This window comes from Erythrolamprus reginae, chromosome 1, assembly GCF_031021105.1.
Source record: "Erythrolamprus reginae isolate rEryReg1 chromosome 1, rEryReg1.hap1, whole genome shotgun sequence".
NCBI classification, from domain to species: Eukaryota; Metazoa; Chordata; class Lepidosauria; order Squamata; family Dipsadidae; genus Erythrolamprus; species Erythrolamprus reginae.
In genome coordinates, this window is record NC_091950.1 from 348,278,931 (window position 1) to 348,301,018 (window position 22,088).

At 41.9% G+C, this 22,088-nt stretch overlaps 1 protein-coding gene across 1 annotated transcript in view; it reads right to left on the reverse strand.

Annotated features, from left to right (window-relative positions):
* Positions 1-3,819: 3,819 nt before the first annotated feature.
* Positions 3,820-22,088, reverse strand: part of MRPL14 (mitochondrial ribosomal protein L14) — a 32,228-nt gene continuing 13,959 nt past the window's right edge. Inside the window, exons 2-4 of the mRNA XM_070734216.1 lie at positions 10,797-10,896; positions 7,657-7,749; positions 3,820-4,409 (exon numbers count right to left, since the gene is read on the reverse strand). Coding sequence (XP_070590317.1) covers positions 4,046-4,409; positions 7,657-7,730 — 438 coding nt within the window. The 5' untranslated portion in view covers positions 7,731-7,749; positions 10,797-10,896 and the 3' untranslated portion in view covers positions 3,820-4,045. The remainder of the gene's footprint in view (positions 4,410-7,656; positions 7,750-10,796; positions 10,897-22,088) is intronic.

Genomic DNA, 22,088 nt, shown 5'->3' on the forward strand with positions numbered 1-22,088 from the left:
GAAGCTTTAGTTGCTAACACCATGGGAAATTTGTCGAGACAACTAGACACAAGAACAGTTTTTTCCCAAACGCCATCACTCTACTAAACAAATAATTCCCTCAACACTGTCAGACTTTTTACTAAATCTGCACTTCTATTCTACTAGTTTTTCTCATCATTCCTATCATCCTTTTCCTCCCACTTAGGACTGTATGATTGTAACTTGTTGCTTGTATCCTAAGATTTTTATTAATATTGTTTCTTCATTGCTTATTTGACCCCTATGACAATCATTCAGTGTTGTACCACATGATTCTTGGCAAATGTATCTTTTTCTTTTATGTACGCTGCGAGCATATGCACCAAGACAAATTCCTTGTGTGTCCAATCACACTTGGCCAATAAAATTCTATTCTATTCTTAGGTGACCCCTGTGAAACAGTTGTTCAACCCCCAAAGGGGTCCCGACCCCCAGGTTGAGAACCATTTCTAATGGCTTTAATATTATTTTACATACAGTGGTACCTCGGTTCTCGACCACAATCCGTTCCAGAAGTGTGGTTGAGAACCGATTTGGTTGAGAACCGAATTAATTTATCCCATAGGAAATAATGGAAATGGATTTAATTGGTTCCCAGCCCATTGACTTGCTGGGAACCAATTAAATCTACAGTATTTCCTCTATTTCCTATGGGATAAGGATCTGAGGGGACGGGGTGAGAGGGAATGGGAGTCGGAATCCCGACACGCTCCTCCTGGCCGCCCTCTTAACAGCCTCCCAGTCTCTACCTTGTAACTGCTCCAAGCTGCAGGAAGGGTAGGGCTGGCTGCAATACCGGCAGTTTTGGGGGGCTCCTTTCCTCAGCGGTTCAGTTCGGTACCTCCAGGCAGCTGCACCAACTTTTTCCTTCCCGGCAGCAACGGCTCCGGCGGCTTACCTTCATCACATGACGTTCCTGACGCTGCTCTTCCTCGTAGGGAAGCCGCCGGAGCCGCCACCGCCGGGAAGGAAAAAGTTGGTGCAGCTTCCTGGAGGTACCGAACTGAACCGCTGAGGAAAGGAGCCCCCTGAAGCTGCCGGTATTGCAGCCAGCCCTACCCTTCCTGCAGCTTGGAGCAGTTACAAGGTAGAGACTGGGAGGTTGTTAAGAGGGCGGCCAGGAGGGGTGTGTCGGGATTCTGACTCCCATTCCCTCTGACCTCGTCCCCTCAGATCTTACATTTCGGATAGTAAACAAAATTTTCTGTTCAGTATCCGAATTTTTGTTTGGATACCGAAGCAAATTTTTGCAGAAAATTTTGTTTGAAATCCGAAATGTATGAAAACCGAGGCGTTTGAGAACCGAGGTACCACTGTAATTCGTAATACTAAGTGTAGAGTGTAGAGCATTAGTCTGGGACACGGGTCAGCAACCCGCTGCTATAGAGCCACATGTGGCTCTTTCATCCCTTGGTTATAGCTCCCTGTTACCGATTGGCTCCACAATTGATAGGGTTTTCAGTTAGGACAGGTGGAGGAAAAAGGACGCCATGCTAGGAGGAGACTCTATGGTGGGGGAACGGGACTTTGTCAGCTCTAGAATTGAATGGGGGGCACTCCAGTTAAGACCTTTGTGGCTCTTTGAGTGTTTAAGGTTTCTGACCCCTAGTCTGGGGGAAGCACATACTATTCTAATGTATTCTATTCTATTCTTAACATTATTTATTTAAATTACCACCCCTAAATGAGAGTGATGTAGATGCTGCATTAGACTCCCAAGAGAACCATAGCAATTCACTGAGGGACTTTGAGTCACTCGCTGACTCTCCTCCTCAACTTACCTCACACAGAAATTGTGAGGAAATAAATGGGAGGAGGATACACCATGTTTGCTGCCTTGAAGGAAAGATAAGTTGTGGATTTTACACATAAATTAAACATAAGATTGTTCCCAGCTCTGAATAATGTTTAATCTATTGATTAACAGGGCGACCTGTGTCCTTCAGGTTGGTTAGTGAAATCCCAAACCACGGGTTTGGTTCAGCATGCAGAAAGCATCTGCAAACAATAAGGGAAGACAAATGATGAAAATGCAAAAGTAAAAATGAAAATGGAACAGGAAAAAAATTACATAGTGGGGAACCTCTTTGTAATTTCCATCACTGGAAAATAAGGTATTTTCCAGGGTAAAATTAAAAAATTTCCCCTACCGGTTCTGTGGATGTGGCTTGGGGAAGGATACTGCAAAATCTCCATTCCTACCCCACTCTGGGGCCAGCCAGAGGTGGCATTTGCTGATAGATGTTTAAATTCAATTACTGTGGATTTACCAACCACGTCTGCTGGAAGTTTGTTTCAAGCATCTACTACTCTTTCAGTAGAATAATATTTTCTCATGTTGCTTTTGATCTTTCCCCCAACTAACTTCAGATTGTGTCCCCTTGTTCTTGTGTTCACTTTCCTATTAAAAACACTTCCCTCCTGAACCTTATTTAACCCTTTAACATATTTAAATGTTTCGATCATGTCCCCCTTTTTCCTTCTGTCCTCCAGACTATACAGATTGAGTTCATGAAGTCTTTCCTAATACGTTTTATGCTTAAGACCTTCCACCATTCTTGTAGCCCGTGTTTGGACCCGTTCAATTTTGTCAATATCTTTTTGTAGGTGAGGTCTCCAGAACTGAACACAGTATTCCAAATGTGGTCTCACCAGCGCTCTATATAAGGGGATCACAATCTCTCTCTTCCTGCTCTAGCTATGCAGCCAAGCATCCTACTTGCTTTTCCTACTGCCCGACCACACTGCTCACCCATTTGATGCTCTGAACTACTCAAAATTTCCTCTACTGGTTCTCCAGAACCTGTCAGAACCTGCTGGATTTTACCCCTGGTATTTCCTAAGAAAGTCAGAAGGGGAGAGAAGCAGGAACAGTAAGCTTATTTATGACACTCTTTATTTGCTGTTTCCTTTTTATTTGCCTTTATCAATCCATGGAAACTGGCCAAGAGGTTCAACCAAAAAATAAGGAAGAACTTTCTGATGGTGAGAGCGATCAACCAGTGGAACGGCTTCCCAGCGGAGATTGTGAACGCCCCATCACTCGACACTTTCAAAAAGAGATTGGACTGCCATCTGACTGGGGTGGTGTAGGGACTCCTGCTTGAGCAGGGGGTTGGACTAGATGACCTGCAAGGTCCCTTTCAACTCAATTGAATAGATGGATGGATGGATGGATGGATACATAAATAGCATAAAACCATGCTGGAATTTACTTATAAAGTTATTGCCAGTTGGAATCTGAGCAATGCACAGAATGTTTTAACAGAATAAAACTGGGAAAGAAAATAACCCACAAAAATGACTGGAGATTAATAGAAAAGAACAGACGATGGTCAAATCTTTTATCAAATAAGAGCCAGGGTGGCGCAATGGTTAGAGTGCAGCACTGCAGGCTAATTCTGCTAACTGCTAACTGTAGTTCAGCAGTTCAAATCTCACCACTGGCTCAAGATTGACTCAGCCTTCCATTCTTCTGAGATGGGTAAAATGAGGACCAAGATTGTTGGGGGCAATATGCTGATTCTGTAAACCACTTAGAGAGGACTGTAAAAGTACTATGAAGCGGTATGTAAGTCTAAATGCTATAATGCTATTGCTAATTTTGAGACACTCTAAATCGGTGTTTCCCAATCTTGGCCACTTGAAGGTACCTGGACTTCAACTCCCAGAATTCCCCAGCACCAAGGTTGGGAAAGGTTGGGAAACACTGCTCTAAATGACCCTCTCAGGCTTCCAGCCTTTGCTTTCTTTTTCCCCACCTCTTTCAAAAGCATAAATCATACAAAACACTCTGCCTTTAATTAACACTCTTGTCTTTAATTAAACCGGTTCAAAGGAACAACTGTTACCCAAAATAACAGAAAGTGTATTTCCCCCAAAGACATCTCATGACTCCCAGCTGACCTCTTCCTACTTTTTTTTTCCCCCAAATACTCCTTCCTCAATTCTGGGAATGAAAGGAGAAACGCAACTGAAGGGACAGTCCCACAACATCCCCTTGTTTGTCATGCGTGACGGGTAGTCACACAAAGTCTGTGGCAATGGCCAACACTTTGGAGAACTCTCTTTTTTTCCTCAGCAGAGAAGGAATGGAAGTTTTGATCCGCGTCCCGACTGGATTCCCATTATCTTCTATGAGCACCACGTTGTTAGAATCAAAGCGAGGAGTCATGCGAGGCCCGGGAAATTTGCACCCGACGATTAAAGCCTTTTTCTTTTCCCCTTTGATAGCCAGGAGAATTCTGTCCCCCACATTGCCTCTTCCATTTTTGGTGTAGACGTGGATACATTTTGGAGGGCGGTGATATGGCGTGTTCCCCAAGGCGCTGTTATCAACCACTCGCACACGAGTCATCTTCTGGATATAACTGCACACATGGCCGAGGCTGATAAAAGAGAAGAGAGAAGTCTCAATCGGTCTCCCAGGGACATCAAGGAAGCCAAGGGCACTTCAGGATCCATTTCAAGCACAGGATCCTCTTTTCTCTCCAACTTTGCGTCCTCCAAATGCTGGCCATGTTTGGGGAAATATGGGGTTTGTATTTGGAGGGCAGAAAGTTGGCAAACCTACATCATGGTTATCACCGTGGCAATAAAAACCACAGTGAAGAAAAATTTGTTAGAGTAAAATGCTATCACTTTAACAGTGCATATACTGGCAATCCTCAAATTGCAACAGTTCATTTAGTGACTATTCAAAGTTACACTGAAAAAAGTTACACTGAAAAAAATGTACACTGGAAAAAGTGACTTTTATATTATATTATATTATATTATATTATATTATATCAGATTTATGTTATATTATGTTATGTTATATTAGATTAGATTAGATTAGATTATATCAGATCAGATCAGATCAGATTTATGTTATATTATGTTATATTATGTTATATGATATTATATTATATTAGATCAGATCAGATCAGATTTATGTTATATTATGTTATATCACATTAGATTAGATTTATTTATAATTACATTTATATGCCGCCCATCTCCTTGTGGACACAGGGCAGCGAACAACAATAAAATAAGATACAAAAGTTAAAACCCCATAATAAAAAAGATTCATCCATCAGTCATTCAACAGTTAGGCCGGAGCAAGGTGTTGGTGCTCAACGGCCCTTCCAGGCCTACCGGCAAAGCCGTGTTTTTAGGGCCTTTCGGAAGGCCAGGAGAGTGGGGGGTAGTGCGAATCTCTAGGAGACATTGGTTCCAGAGTGCCAGAGCCACCACAGAGCAGGCCCTGCCCCATGGTCCCGCCAGCTGGCATTGTTTGGCTGACAGGACCCAGAGGAGGCCAACTCTGTGGGATCTGATCAGTCATTGAGATGCCTGAGGCAGAAGACAGTCCCATAAGTAATCTGGTCCTAAGCCACTTATGACCGTTTTCACACTTAAAATCACTGCAGCGTCCCCTGGGTCACGTGATTAAAATTCGGGTGCCTGGCAACTGACTCAGATTTATGACACTTGCTATATCCCCGGGGTCACGTGATCTCCTTTTGCAACCTTCCGCTAAGCAAAGTCAATGGGGGAAGCCAGATTCCCTCAGCAACACTTGCTAACTTAACAACTGCAGTGATTCATTTAATAACTGAGGCAAGAAAGGTCGTAAAAAGGGACAAAGTTCCCTTAACAAATGTTTCATTTAGGAACAGAATGTTGATCTCAACTGTGGTTGTAAGTTTATTTGTTTGTTTGTTGGATTTATATGCTGCCCCTCTCCGAGGACTCGGAATGGCTTACAACATATAAAAACAATACAGCAGTGTTTTCCAACGTTGGCAACTTGAAGCTATGCTGGCTGGAGAATTCTGGGAGTTGAAGTCCAAATATCTTCAAGTTGCCAAGGTTGGGAAACACTGCAATACAGTGTATACATACTGTACATGTATTTGTGGAGAGTGAGAGATGGAGAAAGAAAGCACCCATTCCTTCAAAGTTTGATTCTTGAACCTAACAATGATTAAATATTTATCTGGAAGGTTTTCCTGGCTTGTACTCTGCTATGCCACCCCTCCATGCCAACACTGCCACCTCCACACCCATTTGCTAGCGCTAGACAGTTGCAGAAAGGGATCTGGCCAACAGAATCAAGTTGAAATCCTACCCACACTTAGCCTGCAGTACCCCCATTTAAAATCAATGGGACTTAACTTCTAAATAGTCAATACTCCTACTGTATAGTCAGCACAGCTCTGTACTTTTATAATAAGAGAAAAGGCAAACTATGAGACTTATTGAGTAATTTTTAAAAAAAATTGTACCCATAATTAAAAAGTATTGTCATTATGTAAATATTTTTTTTGAGTTTTAACAGAACAACTGTCTGGCTCTTAAAATCAATTTTATGTATGGTACACTTCCTTCATAAAGTTAAGTCATTTGACTTTTATTTATTTTTTAGAATAACTCTAGCTATACACCGGACCAGATTATCTGCGAGACCGCCTTCTGCCGCACGAATCCCAGCGACTGGTTAGGTCCCACAGAGTTGGTCTTGTCCGGGTCCCAACAATGCCGTCTGGCAGGACCCAGAGGAAGAGCCTTCTCTGTAGTGGCTCCAACCCTCTGGAATCAGCTCCCCCCGGAGATTAGGACTGCCCCCACCCTCCTTGCCTTTCGTAAACTCCTCAAAACCCATCTCTGTCGTCAAGCTTGGGGGAACTGAGACACTTCCCCCTTGCCTATGTAGTTTCTGAGCACAATATGACTGTATGTATGCTTTTTATTTACTGGGGTTTCTCTTTTAGATTTTTATATGTATAATTGCTATTTTAGATTCTAATGTATTAGATTTGTCATTATGTATTGTTTTTATCACTGTTGTGAGCCGCCCCGAGTCTATGGAGAGGGGCGGCATACAAATCTAATTATTATTATTATTATTATTATTATTATTAATAATAATAATAATAATAATAATAATAATAATAATAATAATAATAATAATATACAAGACACAACGTCTGGTTGGGGCACATTTCACTATCCCCAAGTTTTTAGTTTTTCTAGGACCACTCCAAACATTGAGTAACAGCCAAAGCCTTTCTCTCGAGGTTTTTCTCACTCCACCAAGTGATTCATTACACAATGGATGAATCACAAATGTCAAGGGTCTCTGTTCCCTCTTCAACATCAAGTATTTTGCAGAAATATTTTTCCACACACTTGTAGAGTAGCAACATAATGATAAAGGGGGAAGGGCACGTACCTCTCTACTTATCCAAATCTAATGATTCTTTTGGAAAAATTGAGGCCAAAATTTCTGTTGCTAAGCAAGATAGCTGTTAAGGAAATGTTGTCCCATATCACTTTTTTCCCTCCTTGCCAGGTGACCATGGGAATGCTGCAACAGTTGTTAACTCTGAAAAGCAATCATTACTCACTTTTTTCAGTGCCGTTGTAACTTTGGACAGTCACTAAATGAATTGTTTTCAGTCCAGGACTACCTGTAGAGGGCTAAATCCCTGGAGAAGAGGGGTACCCTCCAATCTCCTCCTTCTACCCAAAATCACTTTTTCCTCAATCCAATCTACTTCGCAGGATAACGGCAAGAATAAAACAACAATATAAATGGTTGCAAACACTTTTGGAGGAAAGCCGGTATAAATATGAAATGCATACCTGAAATTTCGTATATTTGTTGCCCTGCTGAACTGGGGAAGAGCCAATCCCAGGGACCGATACAAAGGAAACATTAAGATTCCAATTAGAAGCCTAGGTTAAAATTAAAAGAGAGAGAGAGAGAAAGAAAGTAAACAAACGAACTCCTAGGGAAAAGCAGAATTTTTTATTCTATTATCCCTTGAAAGAACTGATACTTGCATTGCATTGTTAAGTCACAGCCCCATACCGTCCTCCAAAAGAAATAAATACAGCTGAATTAATGTGAGACAGTTATACTAGGGCTGAAATGCTTCCTGTTCGCTTATGCCTGTCGGCTGTCAGAGAGACAGTTGCGAAAGGAGCACAAGGTTCCACCCACTTGCCGCTATTTGGATTTGGGTGGGCGGAGCCTCACACTCCCTTTGCGACCAGCTCTCCGACGACCGACATGCCCGAGCAAATCAGGAGCATTTCACCTATGAGTAATACATAAAACACAATGGTACTGTACTTAGAGGGGGGAGACACTGAAGGGCTGCTTTCTTCAAGGGCACAAATCCTCATTGTCAAAATAACCTTCTGCTTTTACAATTGCTGGTTGTTAGCTGCTAATTGTGGAGGACATGAGTACAGAGCATAGTCATTTAGCACAGCATTTTCTACCCTAATGGTCTCCAGTGGGTTCTGAACTGCTGGTTTTGCAGCTACAAGAAACAAACAAGATTTTTGAAAAATTCAAAGAGATGACAGAGATACCCATCCCTTTATTATTTACTACTTTTTTGAGGAAGAGACTACCGCCAGTATTTTAAGAAAAGTGGGAGCTGCAGAATTTTAAAAGCTTATTTGGTATCAAAATTAAGGGTACATTTGTTTAATTGCTTTATCTGCAATGGAGTAGTGATGTGGGATTTCTAACCAGCAATTTAGAAGTAGGTTAATTTAAAAAAATTAAAATCCCCAAATAAAAATCATCCAATGATACTTATACTCCATTCTGCATACTCCAGGAGTGTAAACAGATTTTTAAAAATGTTCTGAAATAAAAATCACAATTATTCCCATTCTGATTGCTGTAAGTGTCCCTTATCAGCCTCAGGAAGTAACAGATTCTGAGGACAAGAAAACCAAGGTTTTACCCTGATTTAAGAAGGTTATCAGAAAACAGTGGGGACGAGAGCGTAGGAGACAATGATTTAGAAGTTAGCATGGAAAGTAGTTCATCTTCAGATAATGGGGGTATAGCTGACAGCCCATAGGTGAACCCTAGGTTCAGGAGATTCGCAAAACGAAGAGAATAAATTCTTGGGGGAAAGTTTTGAATCTGCAAGTGCAGAATTGTGTAAATAGCTAATGCGTCACTTCCTGAAATATAGCGGAAATGAAAGTGCTTTCGGACAACCTGCGTATTTGAAAATGGTGTGATTTATAGCCTGGAAAAAGTAAGCTTTTGATAAACCATGACAGACTGTGCTAATTTAGATTAACAAGTAAACCAAGTAGAGCCTTTGTAGTACTGATAAGATTCCTTCGCCTAAAGAAAGAATTATAGCCTGGCTTCTTCAGTTTTTGAGCTTGGAATGTGAATTTGCATCATAGAAGTGTTTCCCTGTGCATGATCTCGCAACTCTGCTTGAAATTGTGCCATTGATATTTGTGTAAGAGAGGATAAAGGATTTATTTGTTTGAAGATCAAAACTTTGGGAAAAGATTTGTGGATTGCCTTACTCAGAGCAGAACACTGATTAGCTCCTTAAATTTAAGACCTATGAATATGCCATATCTACTAAGTTTATTTGGACCAATTGAATAACTCAGCTGCATTTGCATTACTTTAATCAAACTATTTATTTTTTTATCTCAGGCACTTATTTTTTAATCTTTATGGAACCTTCATTCTTCTCCTAGATTCCCAATACAACGTACAATATCTATCAGAAAGATTCTCTGTCCACTTTTTAAGCCACCCCAAAAATACGGATTTCATTTAAGATTAAATGTATGTATGTGTATATAGGTGCAAATTTTTCAGTGTGTGGAAGATTCCTAAGAAAGCACAGAATTGCAAACATCTTTCAGGTGCACAGAGCTAGATCTTCTGGATCCAAATTACACATTTGGAAAGAAAATTTTCTTAGCAATCAAGGTGAAAAATATTTGCTTAAATTTTATTTCATTATTATTATTATTATTATTATTATTATTATTATTACTATTATTATTATTATTACTAATAGTAGTGGTATATTTTACTTTTATTTTATTATTTTATTTCATTTATTATTATTATTATTATTATTATTATTATATTTTTATTTTATTTAGCTATTTATCTCACAATTGATGAAACATTTACTTTAAAAATTATGTAAATCAAGTACAGTAAATGGATAATCTGCCCTCCAATAATACACAGGGGGGAAATGTATCTTCTTTGCTCTTTTTCTGTTCAGTGATCAAGTCTTTTCCACATGGAATTCTGGAATACAAAGCTTCATGACAAAATGATACAAGCCTTGTATTGAAAAGATGCAAGATTCAGCAAAAATATCATTCACTATAAATAATATATAATTCATTTTTTAAAAAACACTGAATTATTAGAGTGAAATTATCATGTCCATAATACAATAATTTTATTTCTGTTTTGCTTCCCTTTTTGCATCACTCTCTCTCTCTCTGTGTGCGCATACATACCATATGTAAAGTGTATGTTTTGCTTCTGCAGGTTTATTTTCCTAATAACAATTAAATCAGTTTTTTCTTCTTTTTCCCCTCCTGCCCCATGATAAGATGGGATAAAAACTTTGGATATGATATACAGATGGGAGAATGTATTTATAAAAGGGCTCAAATTCACATATTATAATTGTAAAAATAATATTCATGAAAAATGTACCAGTGATATTTGTCACTGGAAAAATTGTAAAGGTACTTTGCATGTACAATGTGTAAAGATAATTTAAATGTAAGCTGGAAATGTGAACAAGAGGGGACCATTTTTATCCTGCTTGGTGGACCTGTAAGAAACCTTTCAAATAGATTCAAAATAATGCAAAAGATTTTAAAAAACCAATTTAAAATAGAAACCGAGATACTTCTTTGGGAACTCATAGATAAACAGTTATATGCACAAAGGTGGAAAGATCTGACTTTACCTGCAATGGAAGACCTGACTGTGAAAGCTGTTGGGGCTGGCTGAGATGGCAAAACTCAAGGCTTTGATCAGAGAACTGGAAGCCTCTTCTGGAGTTTCTGCTAAAAACAGAAAAAACAAATGAAATTATGATATATGGATATGATGATTAGAATAACAGGTTATTGGAAGGTACCTTTGAGGTCTTCTAGTCCAACACTCACGCAGAAAACCCAGTGATGGTGAACCATTTTTGATTTGCATGCCAAAAGAGTGTGCGTGTGCTAGCATGCACATACGTGTCCACACCCACGTCCATGAGCAACCACCCCGCGGCCCCCTGCGCATGCGCACAATACCATCCCAGTCCCAGCACATGCGCAAAGGCCTCACTGAAGTCTGGGATGGTGAAAAAACAGCCAAACCTGAAATTCAGAAAAACAAGATTTCTACTTTGCCCATTGTGCTGTTTTTCGCACTCCGGAGCCTTTAGAGAAGCTTTCTGATGCCCCAAAGTGTGAAAAACAGCACAATAGGTGTTGTGGTTGGCTCTGGCCCAGCTTCTGCCCCAAGGATGCAGGGGAAACATCAACATGTCATAGGCCTGTTTTATTACCGACAGAGTCAGGAAGTGCAGTTTCCTCGGACGAAGAAGGTGGGGGTGACTTGGAAGAGGGGGGCTTGGCACACAGCCCAGGAAGCCAATCTCCCTTATCTTCGGTTGATTAAGATAAGGAAGTGTTAGACCCACGCATGCGCAGACTTAATGCATTAAAGAGATCAATTGAGGAAATATTACAGGAGATAAGAGAGGCCACCTGTGTTTGGGTGGGGCTCCAATAATTAGAGCTGCTGATATACAGTGATCTCTCGGTTAGCGCGGGGGTTACGTTCCAAGACCTCCCGCGCTAACCGATTTCCGCGTTATATTGGATGCGGAAGTAAAACCACCATCTGCGCATGTGCGCCATTTTTTTCATGGCCGCACATGCGCAGATGGTGGAGTTTGCGTGTGGGCGGCGGGGAAGACCAAGGGAAGATTCCTTCAGCCGCCCAACAGCTGATCTGCTCCGCAGCGCAGAAGCAGCGAGGAGCCGAAGATGGGGTAAAGGCAAAGGGGAAACCCCATCTTCGGCTCCTCGCTGCTGCCGCGCTGCGGAGCGGATCAGGTGTTGGGCGGCTGAAGGAACCTTCCCTTGGTCTTCCCGCTTGCCGCTTGCCAGTCCACACACGCCCCCCTGGATGAGCCGGCCACAGGGGCGAGGGGTGGGGATGAAGGGGCAGGACTTCCCGGGCGGAAGGCATGCTCGGCTCTGCCGCTCCAGCCCCTTTCGGCCGAGCCTCCCCGGCCAAGCAGCCAGGGAAGTCGAGCCAGGCATGGCGGCTGCAGCGCTGCTTCTCCGGTCGCCCGGTCCTCTCCTGCCTCCTGCGCCGATGTTCCCCGCTGCGACGGAAGGCAGTCGCTTGGCTAGGGAGGCTCGGCCGAAAGGGGCTGGAGCGGCAGAGCCGAGCACGCCTTCCACCCAGGGAGTCCTGCCCTTTCATCCCCGCCGACCACAGGGGCGAGGGGTGGGGATGAAGGGGCAGGACTTCCCGGGCGGAAGGCGTGCTCGGCTCTGCCGCTCCAGCCCCTTTCGGCCGAGCCTCCCCGGCCAAGCGGCAGCCTTCCACCGGGAGGCTCAGCATTCCGTCAGTCGTAGCGCTGGCAGTCAACTTTTCTTTTTAGCACTGGGGAGGCAAGTCAGCTCCTGCCCAGTTTTAAAAAGAAAAGTTGACAGCCAGCGATTGTTCCGCTGCCGCCAGCATGGCCTGGCTGGCAGCGGAAGATGTAACGGAGCCCACGGGGGATTCGCCTTCCTCCCACCCGCAGCCGAGACTGATTGTGGGCTCCTTCGCAACCTCGGAGAGCTTCCGGGGCATGAAAGCTCACGAAAACCAGGAAGCTCTCCGAGGTTGCGAAGGAGCCCACGATCAGTCGGCTGCCGGCGGGAGGAAAGCGAATGCCACGGGGCTGGGCTCGGCTCCCCCCTCGGCTCCCCCCCTTACCAGCCCCGCCGCGGAAGGCTCCATTCTGTTCCCTGCCGGCCCGATTGAGCGGCCGGCGGTCTCCATTCAGGGAACAGAATAAAAAAAAATTATTTTTTAATATTTTATTTTTTTAAATAATATTTTTTGAAAAACCGCGTTGCAGCGTTTCGCGCTAATCGAGAACGCGCAAGTCGAGGGACCACTGTAAATAGCAGCGTGCTGGCTTGGGCCATTGTGGAAGATTATCTGATTGTTGTTCTTCAGGACGGTGCCTTGCTGTTTCCAGACTTTGTTGATTTTTCACGACTTTGAAACCAAAGCAGAGCAAAGTCACTTCGTGGAAGAAGGAGGGCTGTGACGTTTCTTCACAGCTGCTAGCTAAGTACTTAAGGACTGATTAAGGGGATTGTACAGACTACCAGGTTGTTTTGGGACAAGTGCTCTTTGCAATACAAAAAGGGTTCTTTGTTTCTTTTGAATTTTTGTGATAAAGAACATTGTTTTTCAACTTTCGTGTGTGTGTGTGTCTGAAATTTGTACCCTTGAATTTTCAGGAGACTCATACAATAGAGCCCAGCAGAACAATAGGCAAACTGGAAGTCTGTTTTTTCAAACTTCCGGTTTGCCAATTGGGCGGTTTTTGCACTGCAGGGCTACAGGGAAGCTCCCCTGAAGCCTCTGGAGCACAAAACAGATTTCCCCAAGGTCGAAAATCAGCTGGGTAGAGTGTGCATTTGCTCTGGAGCTGACAGCCGATATAGCTCTGCAATGCCATTTGTGCCACGTGGTCCATAGGCTCGCCATGACTGCCCCATACCATTTTTGACAAATGGTTGTCCAGTCTCTTCTTAAAAACGTTTTGCGAACTGCTGGAGTCAGATTTCTGAACCATTTCAGATATCCCAAATTCTGTGTGCCTCTTTACCTAAATCCTATCATAGAGATAATAGTACAGGTAGTCCCTGAGTTATGACCACAATTGAGCCCAAAGTTTATGTTGTTAAGTGAAACATTTGTTAAGTTTGGCGGGACCCAGGGACAGAGCCTTCTCTGTGGCGGCCCCGACCCTCTGGTACCAGCTCCCCCCCAGAGGTTAGAACTGCCCCCACCCTCCTTGTCTTTCGTAAACTCCTTAAAACCCACCTCTGCTGTCAGGCATGGGGGAATTGAGACAGTTTATGCATGGTATGTTTGTGTGTATGTTTGCTTTTAATAACTGTTTTTTAGTGTTTCTTAAATTATTAGATTTGTTGTACATTGTTTTATTGTTGCTGTACGCTTCCCCGAGTCTGCAGAGAGGGGCAGCATATAAATCTAATTAATAATAATAATAATAATAATAATAAGTAGTAGTAGTAGTAGTGAGTTTTCTCCATCTTTTCTTGCCACAGTTTTTAACTGTGTCATGACATTTGTTAAGTTAATAACATAGTTGTTAAGTGAATCTGTCTTCCCTGTTGACTTTGCCTGTAAGAAGGTTGCAAACCCTAGTACAGTGGAACCCCGACATAAGAGCTGCTCTACTTAAGAGCAACTCGAGATAAGAGCTGGGAGGGGAGAGATATTTTTGTTCTACTTACAAGCCCAAATTCGAGATACAAGCGCCAAGGAGCTGTCTCCTGAAGCCAAACGCTAACTTCCGCGTTCGGCTTCAGGAGACAGCTGCGAAGCGGCGCGCGTGTTTTAAAAGGTTGCAGCCGGCCTGGGGGGCTCGGGGGTGTGCTTGCAGCTTTCTTTCTTGCTCTTTTTCTTTCTCTCTTTTACCTTCCCTTCCTCTATTTCTTCTTTTCTTTCTCCTTCCCACCTTCTTCCCTCCCTCCCTCCCTTCACTCATTCCTCTCTTACTCTCCCCTTTCATAAGTTTCCTTGCTTCCTTCCTCTGTTCCTGTCCCTTCCCTCTTTCTTTCCTTCCTTCCTTCCCACCCTCCGTCCATTCATTCACCCATTCCTCTCTTGATCGCTTAAAGCCGGTCCCTGGTGCAAAAAGGGTTGGGGAACCTCTGTCCTACAGGATTGGGTGGCAGAGAAGTTGAACATATGTAAATTTAAAAGTTTAAGAAAGTTTACAAGTTAAGTGAAAGAAACTTCATTATTCATTTATATGTACATGTACATTTCTTCATTAAAAACATGTCTTTCTGCATAATTTAGACTAACTTTGTGAGTTTTTTGAGGGCTGGAACCAATTAAAATTATTTACATTAATTCCTATGGGGAAAAGTCGTTCGAGATAAGAGCTGCTCGACTTAAGAGCCCAGGTCCGGAACGAATTAAACTCGTATCTCGAGGTACCACTGTACATTGCAACTGTCATAAATAGGAACCATTTGCCCAATATCTGAATTTTGATCATATGACCATGGGGATGCTACAGTGGTCATAAGTGTGAGAAATGGTTGTACTGTATGTCAATTTTTTCACTGATGTTTAACTTTGAATGGTTAAATGAACTGTTGTAATTTGAGGAATACCTATACTTTTCTGCACTTTCAACTTTGGCTTTTCTTTCAATCTTTACTTTTTCTTTTTGTCTATTTTTGTCTTAATTATTGGTTCTTGTTAGTTTTTACGTCTTTATTTTAAAATCAAAAAATTGTATTTGTTTTTAAGAGATGTTAAAATGCTTTAAATTGTTACAAAATAACTTTAAAATATCTAGCAAAGATCCATTATCTGAAATTAACATAATCTTAGAAATTAGGATTAAAATTTAATCCTGATCCAATTTAGATTTTTCGTCCTGTGTCAAGTTTTTTTAAAAAGACCCTGGATATTTTAGAATCACTTTCAGATTTCATTGACAAATCTATATTTTCTTTTATGTACACTTCATACATAAAATGTACACTTCATACATACACTTCAGAGCATATGCACCAGAGACAAATTCCTTGTGTGTCCAATCACACCACCAATAAAATAATTCTATTCTATTCAATGCAATGATATACACTAAAATTACCCCGGTCACAAAATTAGGGGTTAGTGTTTCCTTTTTAAAATACAAATACAGTGATCCCTCGAGTTTCGCGATCTCGAGTTTCGCGAAACGCTATATCGCGAGTTTTCAACCCGGAAGTAAACAACACCATCTGCGCATGCGTGCCTTTTTTTTCTATGGCCACGCATGCGTAGATGGTGGAGTTTCCCGCCGGGCAGATAAGCTGCTGGGCGGCTTCCCTGGGTCTTCCCCCTCTTGCCCAGGTAAGACCCCAGCGGCGGCGCGAGCAACGGCGTGGGCGGGCGGGCAGCACGCGCGGGGACACCCCAGCTCCGCTTCCCAGCTGGGAAGCGGCCCCAGCAATGGCGTGGGCAGGCGGGCGGTGCGCGCGCGCTTGGGGAAACCCCAGCTCCGCTTCCCAGCTGGGAAGCCGCCCCAGCAACGCGCGCGCGCTTGGGGACATCCCAGCTCCGCTTCCCAGCTGGGAAGCAGCCCCAGCAATGGCATGGGCGGGCGGGCGGCACGCGCGCGGGGAAACCCCAGGCGCGAGCAACGGGGTGGGCGGGCGAAGGGCGGGCGGCGGTGGAAGTAAAAACACCATCTGCGCATGCGCAGATGGTGTTTTTACTTCCGCACCGCTACTTCGCGAAAAATCGATCATCGCAAGGGGTCCTGGAACGGAACCCTCGCGATGATCGAGGGACCACTGTATTTCTTCTTTTGTCTTTTCATTCCTCATTTGCATCAGATGTTGATTTGCACCACATGCTAACTAAGATGAAATGTTGCAGAAAATCACCTGCCGTTTAAGCATGACAGGTAACATTAAATTATAATATCTATTCAGGCATAGCATATTATGCGGACATAGTGATTCTGTTGCATTAACCTGGCTTTAAGGTTTAGCATGTTGAAGAAATGGATCAAGAGCATTTGGAAGGGGACATACTTCTTGACTGTAATTTCTTCTGTATTTCTCCAAATGTAAAATATTTTTTTAAAACTGATTATTTATGATGGGCTGTTACACAGAGAGTCTCTTCTAAAGATTACAGAAAGAACATAAGATAAGCAAGAAAAGGAATATCTGCAATTCTTTGTTATTTATATCATAATAAACCATTTTTTTCACGCAGGCCTTGACATTTCATTTTTTTAAATCAAACCCACTGATAAAAAATAACTGCTATACCAAGAACTAATTTGTATTCGGAGTATAAAGCTGTTATGCTGAAAAATGAGTTTTGACACAAGACTATTCTCATTACTAGTGGTGTAGTTTTCGTGACTAGAAACATCAAACACACAATTATTTTTTAACGTTAACTCATAATTGCAGTTGCTTAACCTCTTATAATCAACCACTTACATCAGCATAAAAGGAAATCATCTGAGCACTCTGAAATAAGAACTGTTATTTTATCTCATTCCCTTTATCTGCTAGGAATTTTTTGGGAAGAAATCCACCCTGAATTCAAACTGAACTGCCTAAAGCAATGTTTCCCAACCTTGGCAACTTGAAGATATTGGACTTCAACTCCCAGAATTCCCCAGCCAGCGAATGCTGGCTGGGGAATTCTGGGAGTTGAAGTTCAGATATATTCAAGTTGCCAAGGTTGGGAAGCACTGACCTAAAGAATGGAAAGAAAGCATTTATTTAAGTATGCAGATAGATATTTGGAAAACTACTTCGGACATTCAAAGTTACGTTCATCTCGTAAGGCAAATTTGAGGAAATAAGACCCACAGGCAAGATGGAGGGAACAATCCATTCCTTACCTCAAAAACCCATAAATCATTTAAAACAGGACTGTCTACAGCTAGATTGTAAAGTTGGCCAGTTTGGGAGCAAAATCACAAGATTAGCAAAGATGACAATTCAACAAATATAGACAAAACCTCCTCCATCTCTTAATTCTTCTGCAAGGTCGCCTCACTTTCGCATTCACATTATCTTTGCAAGTATCTGCCAGTTGCTACAAAAAAAACCAAACCCTCTTCCCCCAATTACTTTATTTTATTTGTAAACAAGTGCAAGGAAACAGGACACATGAAAAAAAAAGGCACAAATAAATGGATATAAATAAGCAAAGCATAGTCATAAACACATACATATAAATGGGGATAGTAGGACAGGGATGGTACGCTTATGCACACCCCCTTAGGGACCTCTTAAGAAATGTGTAAGGTCCACGTAGACAGCTTAAGGTAAAAAGTTTGGGGTTCAAGAAACTAACAACAGAGTCAGGTAGAGTGTTCCAGACAATTACTATTCTATTGCTGGAGTTGCATTTTCTGCAATCAAGATTAGAGTGGATTGCACCCACTGGAGAACTGTCACCGTTTAAACGGTTACAAACGAAAGATCTCGGGTGCAGATCAGGAGCCCCTAATCCACACGTCGCACCGGCTTCGCACCGCCCCCGGAAGTCATAAGGTAGATGATCCAATTTTAGGCCTGGACAACCTTGAACTAGGTCATCTGTGTTCCTATCTAAGCTTAGTACATAAGATAATCATAAGGTAGATGATCTTATGTACTAAGCTTAGATAGGAACACAGACGACGTAGTTCAAGGTTGTCCAGGCCTAAAATTTCAAGCCTGGTGGTATAAGGAATTTTATTGCAAACAAAATAGTTGAGTACTCTTCTTGTAAAATACCCTCTCTAATGTACTAATGTCTGAAATACAGTGTGGATTCCAGGAAAGTGAGCAGTAGTCAAAGATAGGTCTGGCAAACGTTTTGTATGTCCTAGTTAGGTATAGAATTACCAGAGAGAAAACTTTGTAAAATAAGGTTGACAACTCTTAATGCCTTTAATTATGTCCAGGTACAGTATTTGTAAATAACAAAAACACACTAGAAATCTTTTTGTTCTGGGGCAGGGGTAGGTAAAGTTGGCTCTTCTCTGACTTGTGGACTTCAACTCCCAGAATTCCTGAGCCAATTATGCTAGCTCAAGTATTCTGGGAGTTGAAGTTGTCATAGAAGAGCCAACTTTGCTGACCACTGTTCTTGGGAGACAGAAATGTCCTTCATATGCCAACAGACATCAGTGTTACACCACTCTATTAAGTACAGCATTTAAAATCCTCAATAATTTCATGCAGACTTCATGTAAGGAAAGCTGGATTCCAACTAACAAAGTGTTAAAGTCCTCCAAATTATGTAAATGAACACATTAAAGACTAATTTGTATTTAGTTACTCTCCTGCTGAGATCTTTCCGAAAATATTTTTATCTTGACATAAAAAAATGATGTGCGATTTACCTTACCTTCTTAACGTATCAAAAGCTCGGGCACCAGAATATTTCACGCTTCCTCTCAAACATCTAACAAAATTTGAAGCACCTTGATTTTCTCAACTGTAAGAGCTTCTGAAACCTTGCACCAGGATTCTCAAAAGCCCACAAGGATGTGGACCGATTATATTACAGCGCTTCCCAAATTTGGATGAACTACCCAAACTGTGGTACAAGTGGGGGTTTTGGGGTGGGTGGGTGTTACGATACACAATAAATATCCCAATATTAATGGGGATTTTTAAATAAGGACTTTATATAAAAGAGTTTTGGATACGGAAGGAAAAGGAAAAGGTTTAACAAGCACTGCTACACCATGTGTCAAGTTAAGTCACCTAAAGAATACCTTCCTTCCCCCAGAATATTTCATAGACCCTCTCTATCCCACACAACAGAACTGTTGTCTCCAGGATAATTCTTTCTCACGAATAGGATGACTAATAGCTACCTAAACAGTGAACAGATGGCACTGGCCTCACCTGTTCAATCCACTACAAAAAAAGAGTGAAAAACAACAAATGATGTTCCCATCGTAATTGCCTGCCTAGAGGCGTTTCATTTGAAACTGGAATACTCATGGAAATTATTGTGGTCATCATTGTGACCTTCCCCATAAAAGACTGTTTAATTAGAAATTCTGGATTATTTCTCATTGGATGAACTACAGTGATACCTTGTCTTACAAACTTAATTGGTTCCGGGACGAGGTTCTTAAGGTGAAAGGTTTGTAAGACAAAACAATGTTTCCCATAGGAATCAATGGAAAAGTGATTAATGCGTGCAAGCCCAAAATTCACCCCTTTTGCCAGCAGAAGCGCCCGTTTTTGCACTGCTGGGATTCCCGAGGCTCCCCTCCATGGGAAACCCCACCTCCGGACTTCTGTATTTTTGCGATGCTGCAGGGAAATCCCAGCAGGGAAATCCCAGCATTGCAAAAATGAGCGCTTCGCTGGCAACGGAAGTCCGGAAGTGGGGTTTCCCAGCGAAGGGAGCATCAGTGAAATCGCAGCATCGCAAAAACACCGAAGTCCTCGAAACCCCACCTCTGGACCTCTGTGTTTTTGGGATTTCACTGAGGATCCCCTCGCTGGGAAACCCCACCTCCGGACTTCCATTGCCAGTGAAGCACCCGTTTTTGCACTGCTGGGATTCCCCTGCAGCATCACAAAAACACGGAAGTCGGGAAGTGGGGTTTCCCATGGAGGGGAGCCTCAGGGGAAACCCAGCAGTGCAAAAATGGGTGCTTCACTGGCAACGGAAGTCCGGAGGCGGGGCATCCCAGTGGCGGCGGTGGGTTTGTAAGGTGAAAATAGTTTGCAAGAAGAGGCAAAAAAGTCTTAAACCCCGGGTTTGTATCTCGAAAAGTTTGTATGACAAGGCATTTGTAAGACGAGGTATCACTGTATTTCCAATCCAAGCTGTTTGGAGGAAGGTCTGACTCTTTTCAAAGTATGTGAAGCCCACAATGAAAGGAAAATTTAATTTACAAAATCCATCTACATTGAGTAATTCCCTATGTATACACTGACATTAAGTTCTGGAAAGGACCTAATGTGGAAATTTAAAAAATAATCTCGGTGCTCATCCCATCTCCCATCAAAATCTTGGTTCACAATACCAAATCTGTGTTTACCTCTTTTGAATTAGCAATAAACACCTAGACTTATAGATCGCTTCACAATGCTTTACATCCCTCTCTCAACAGTTTAGGGTTGGCCTATTGCCCCCAGCAATTTGGATCCTCATTTTGCCGAAATTTGACCTTGGAAGGATGAGTCAACCTTGAGCCAGTCAGGATCAAACTCTTGGAGTGAGCAGTTCAGTTAGCCAGCAGTACTGCCCCCTAACACTGCACCACCACAGTTCTTACTGCAGTGCAATCATCACTGAAGTCACAGACTGCATTCATTTCACACACATAGTATCAGGAAGCTTCATGCTAGCTACCTATACGTTTTGCTTCCTTTAAAAATATGTACACTGCATTTTGTTTTAATTTCTTAGTATTGGATGAAATTTACAGGCACAGTGGCTCATTTCAGAAATTTTATATATTATAAGTTTCAAAAATACCTTTTTCCATTTAAGTTTCCCCTCAAAAAAATAAAAACAAAAAAAACAAATCCAACCCATCAGCATCCCTATCTATATATTGAAGAGTCAATAATGAATTGATCTAGAGTTGGTCCTAACTTAGCTGCCAAAAATGGGTATAAAGTCTGAGCGGAAGAAGTATATCCAATTTTTGGGGTTATTGGAGCAAATTGGACAAATTTCAATTAAATGTTCTTTAACTTTGAAATCTTCCTTAGGAATTCATAAGCAAAGAAACATGATTGCCCCATATTAGTTTTTAAATATAAGCTTTAATAAGTGTTGGATCTTAACCTTAAGTATATTAAGTGGATATGTGGCAGATGTGATCACAAATATTAGATACACTGCCTCGTTTTGTTCTTTGTGTGCTTCCAGTTGTTTCTTGAGAAATATAGAATAAAACTTTATAATATATATATATGTGTGTGTGTGTGTGTGTGTGTGTGTGTGTCACATGTTTTGTTTTGTTTTTTGCTGAATTTGAAAATTAAGGGAGACTAGGATAGATCTATTTCGGCCTTATTTTGGCCTCATCAGCTAGCCATACCCACTGGGACTTGAACCTGCAACCTTTGCCTTGTAAGGCAGAGAATTATCCTCTAGGCTACAGTATCCAATCCCTTCAGATTAAAGACAGATTCTTCCCGTTTCTCAATCATTTATAACATTCTACGATGCAAAGGATGTAGCTCAGATGTTTTGAAAAATGCATGTTATGTTCTGACCAATGTAACAACTGTTTCTAATTGCTAACGTCTTATGCATGGTTTTTTTGAGAAAAAAGTGCCCAAGAGTCTAGCTTTGAAAAATTGATCAAATAATAGTCTGCATTAAAGTGATACCCTGTTTCCCCCAAAATAAGACATCCCCTGATAATAAGCCCAATCGAGCTTTTGAGTGTATGGCAATAAGGCCAGGGTTTAAAAAAAATATAAGACAGGGT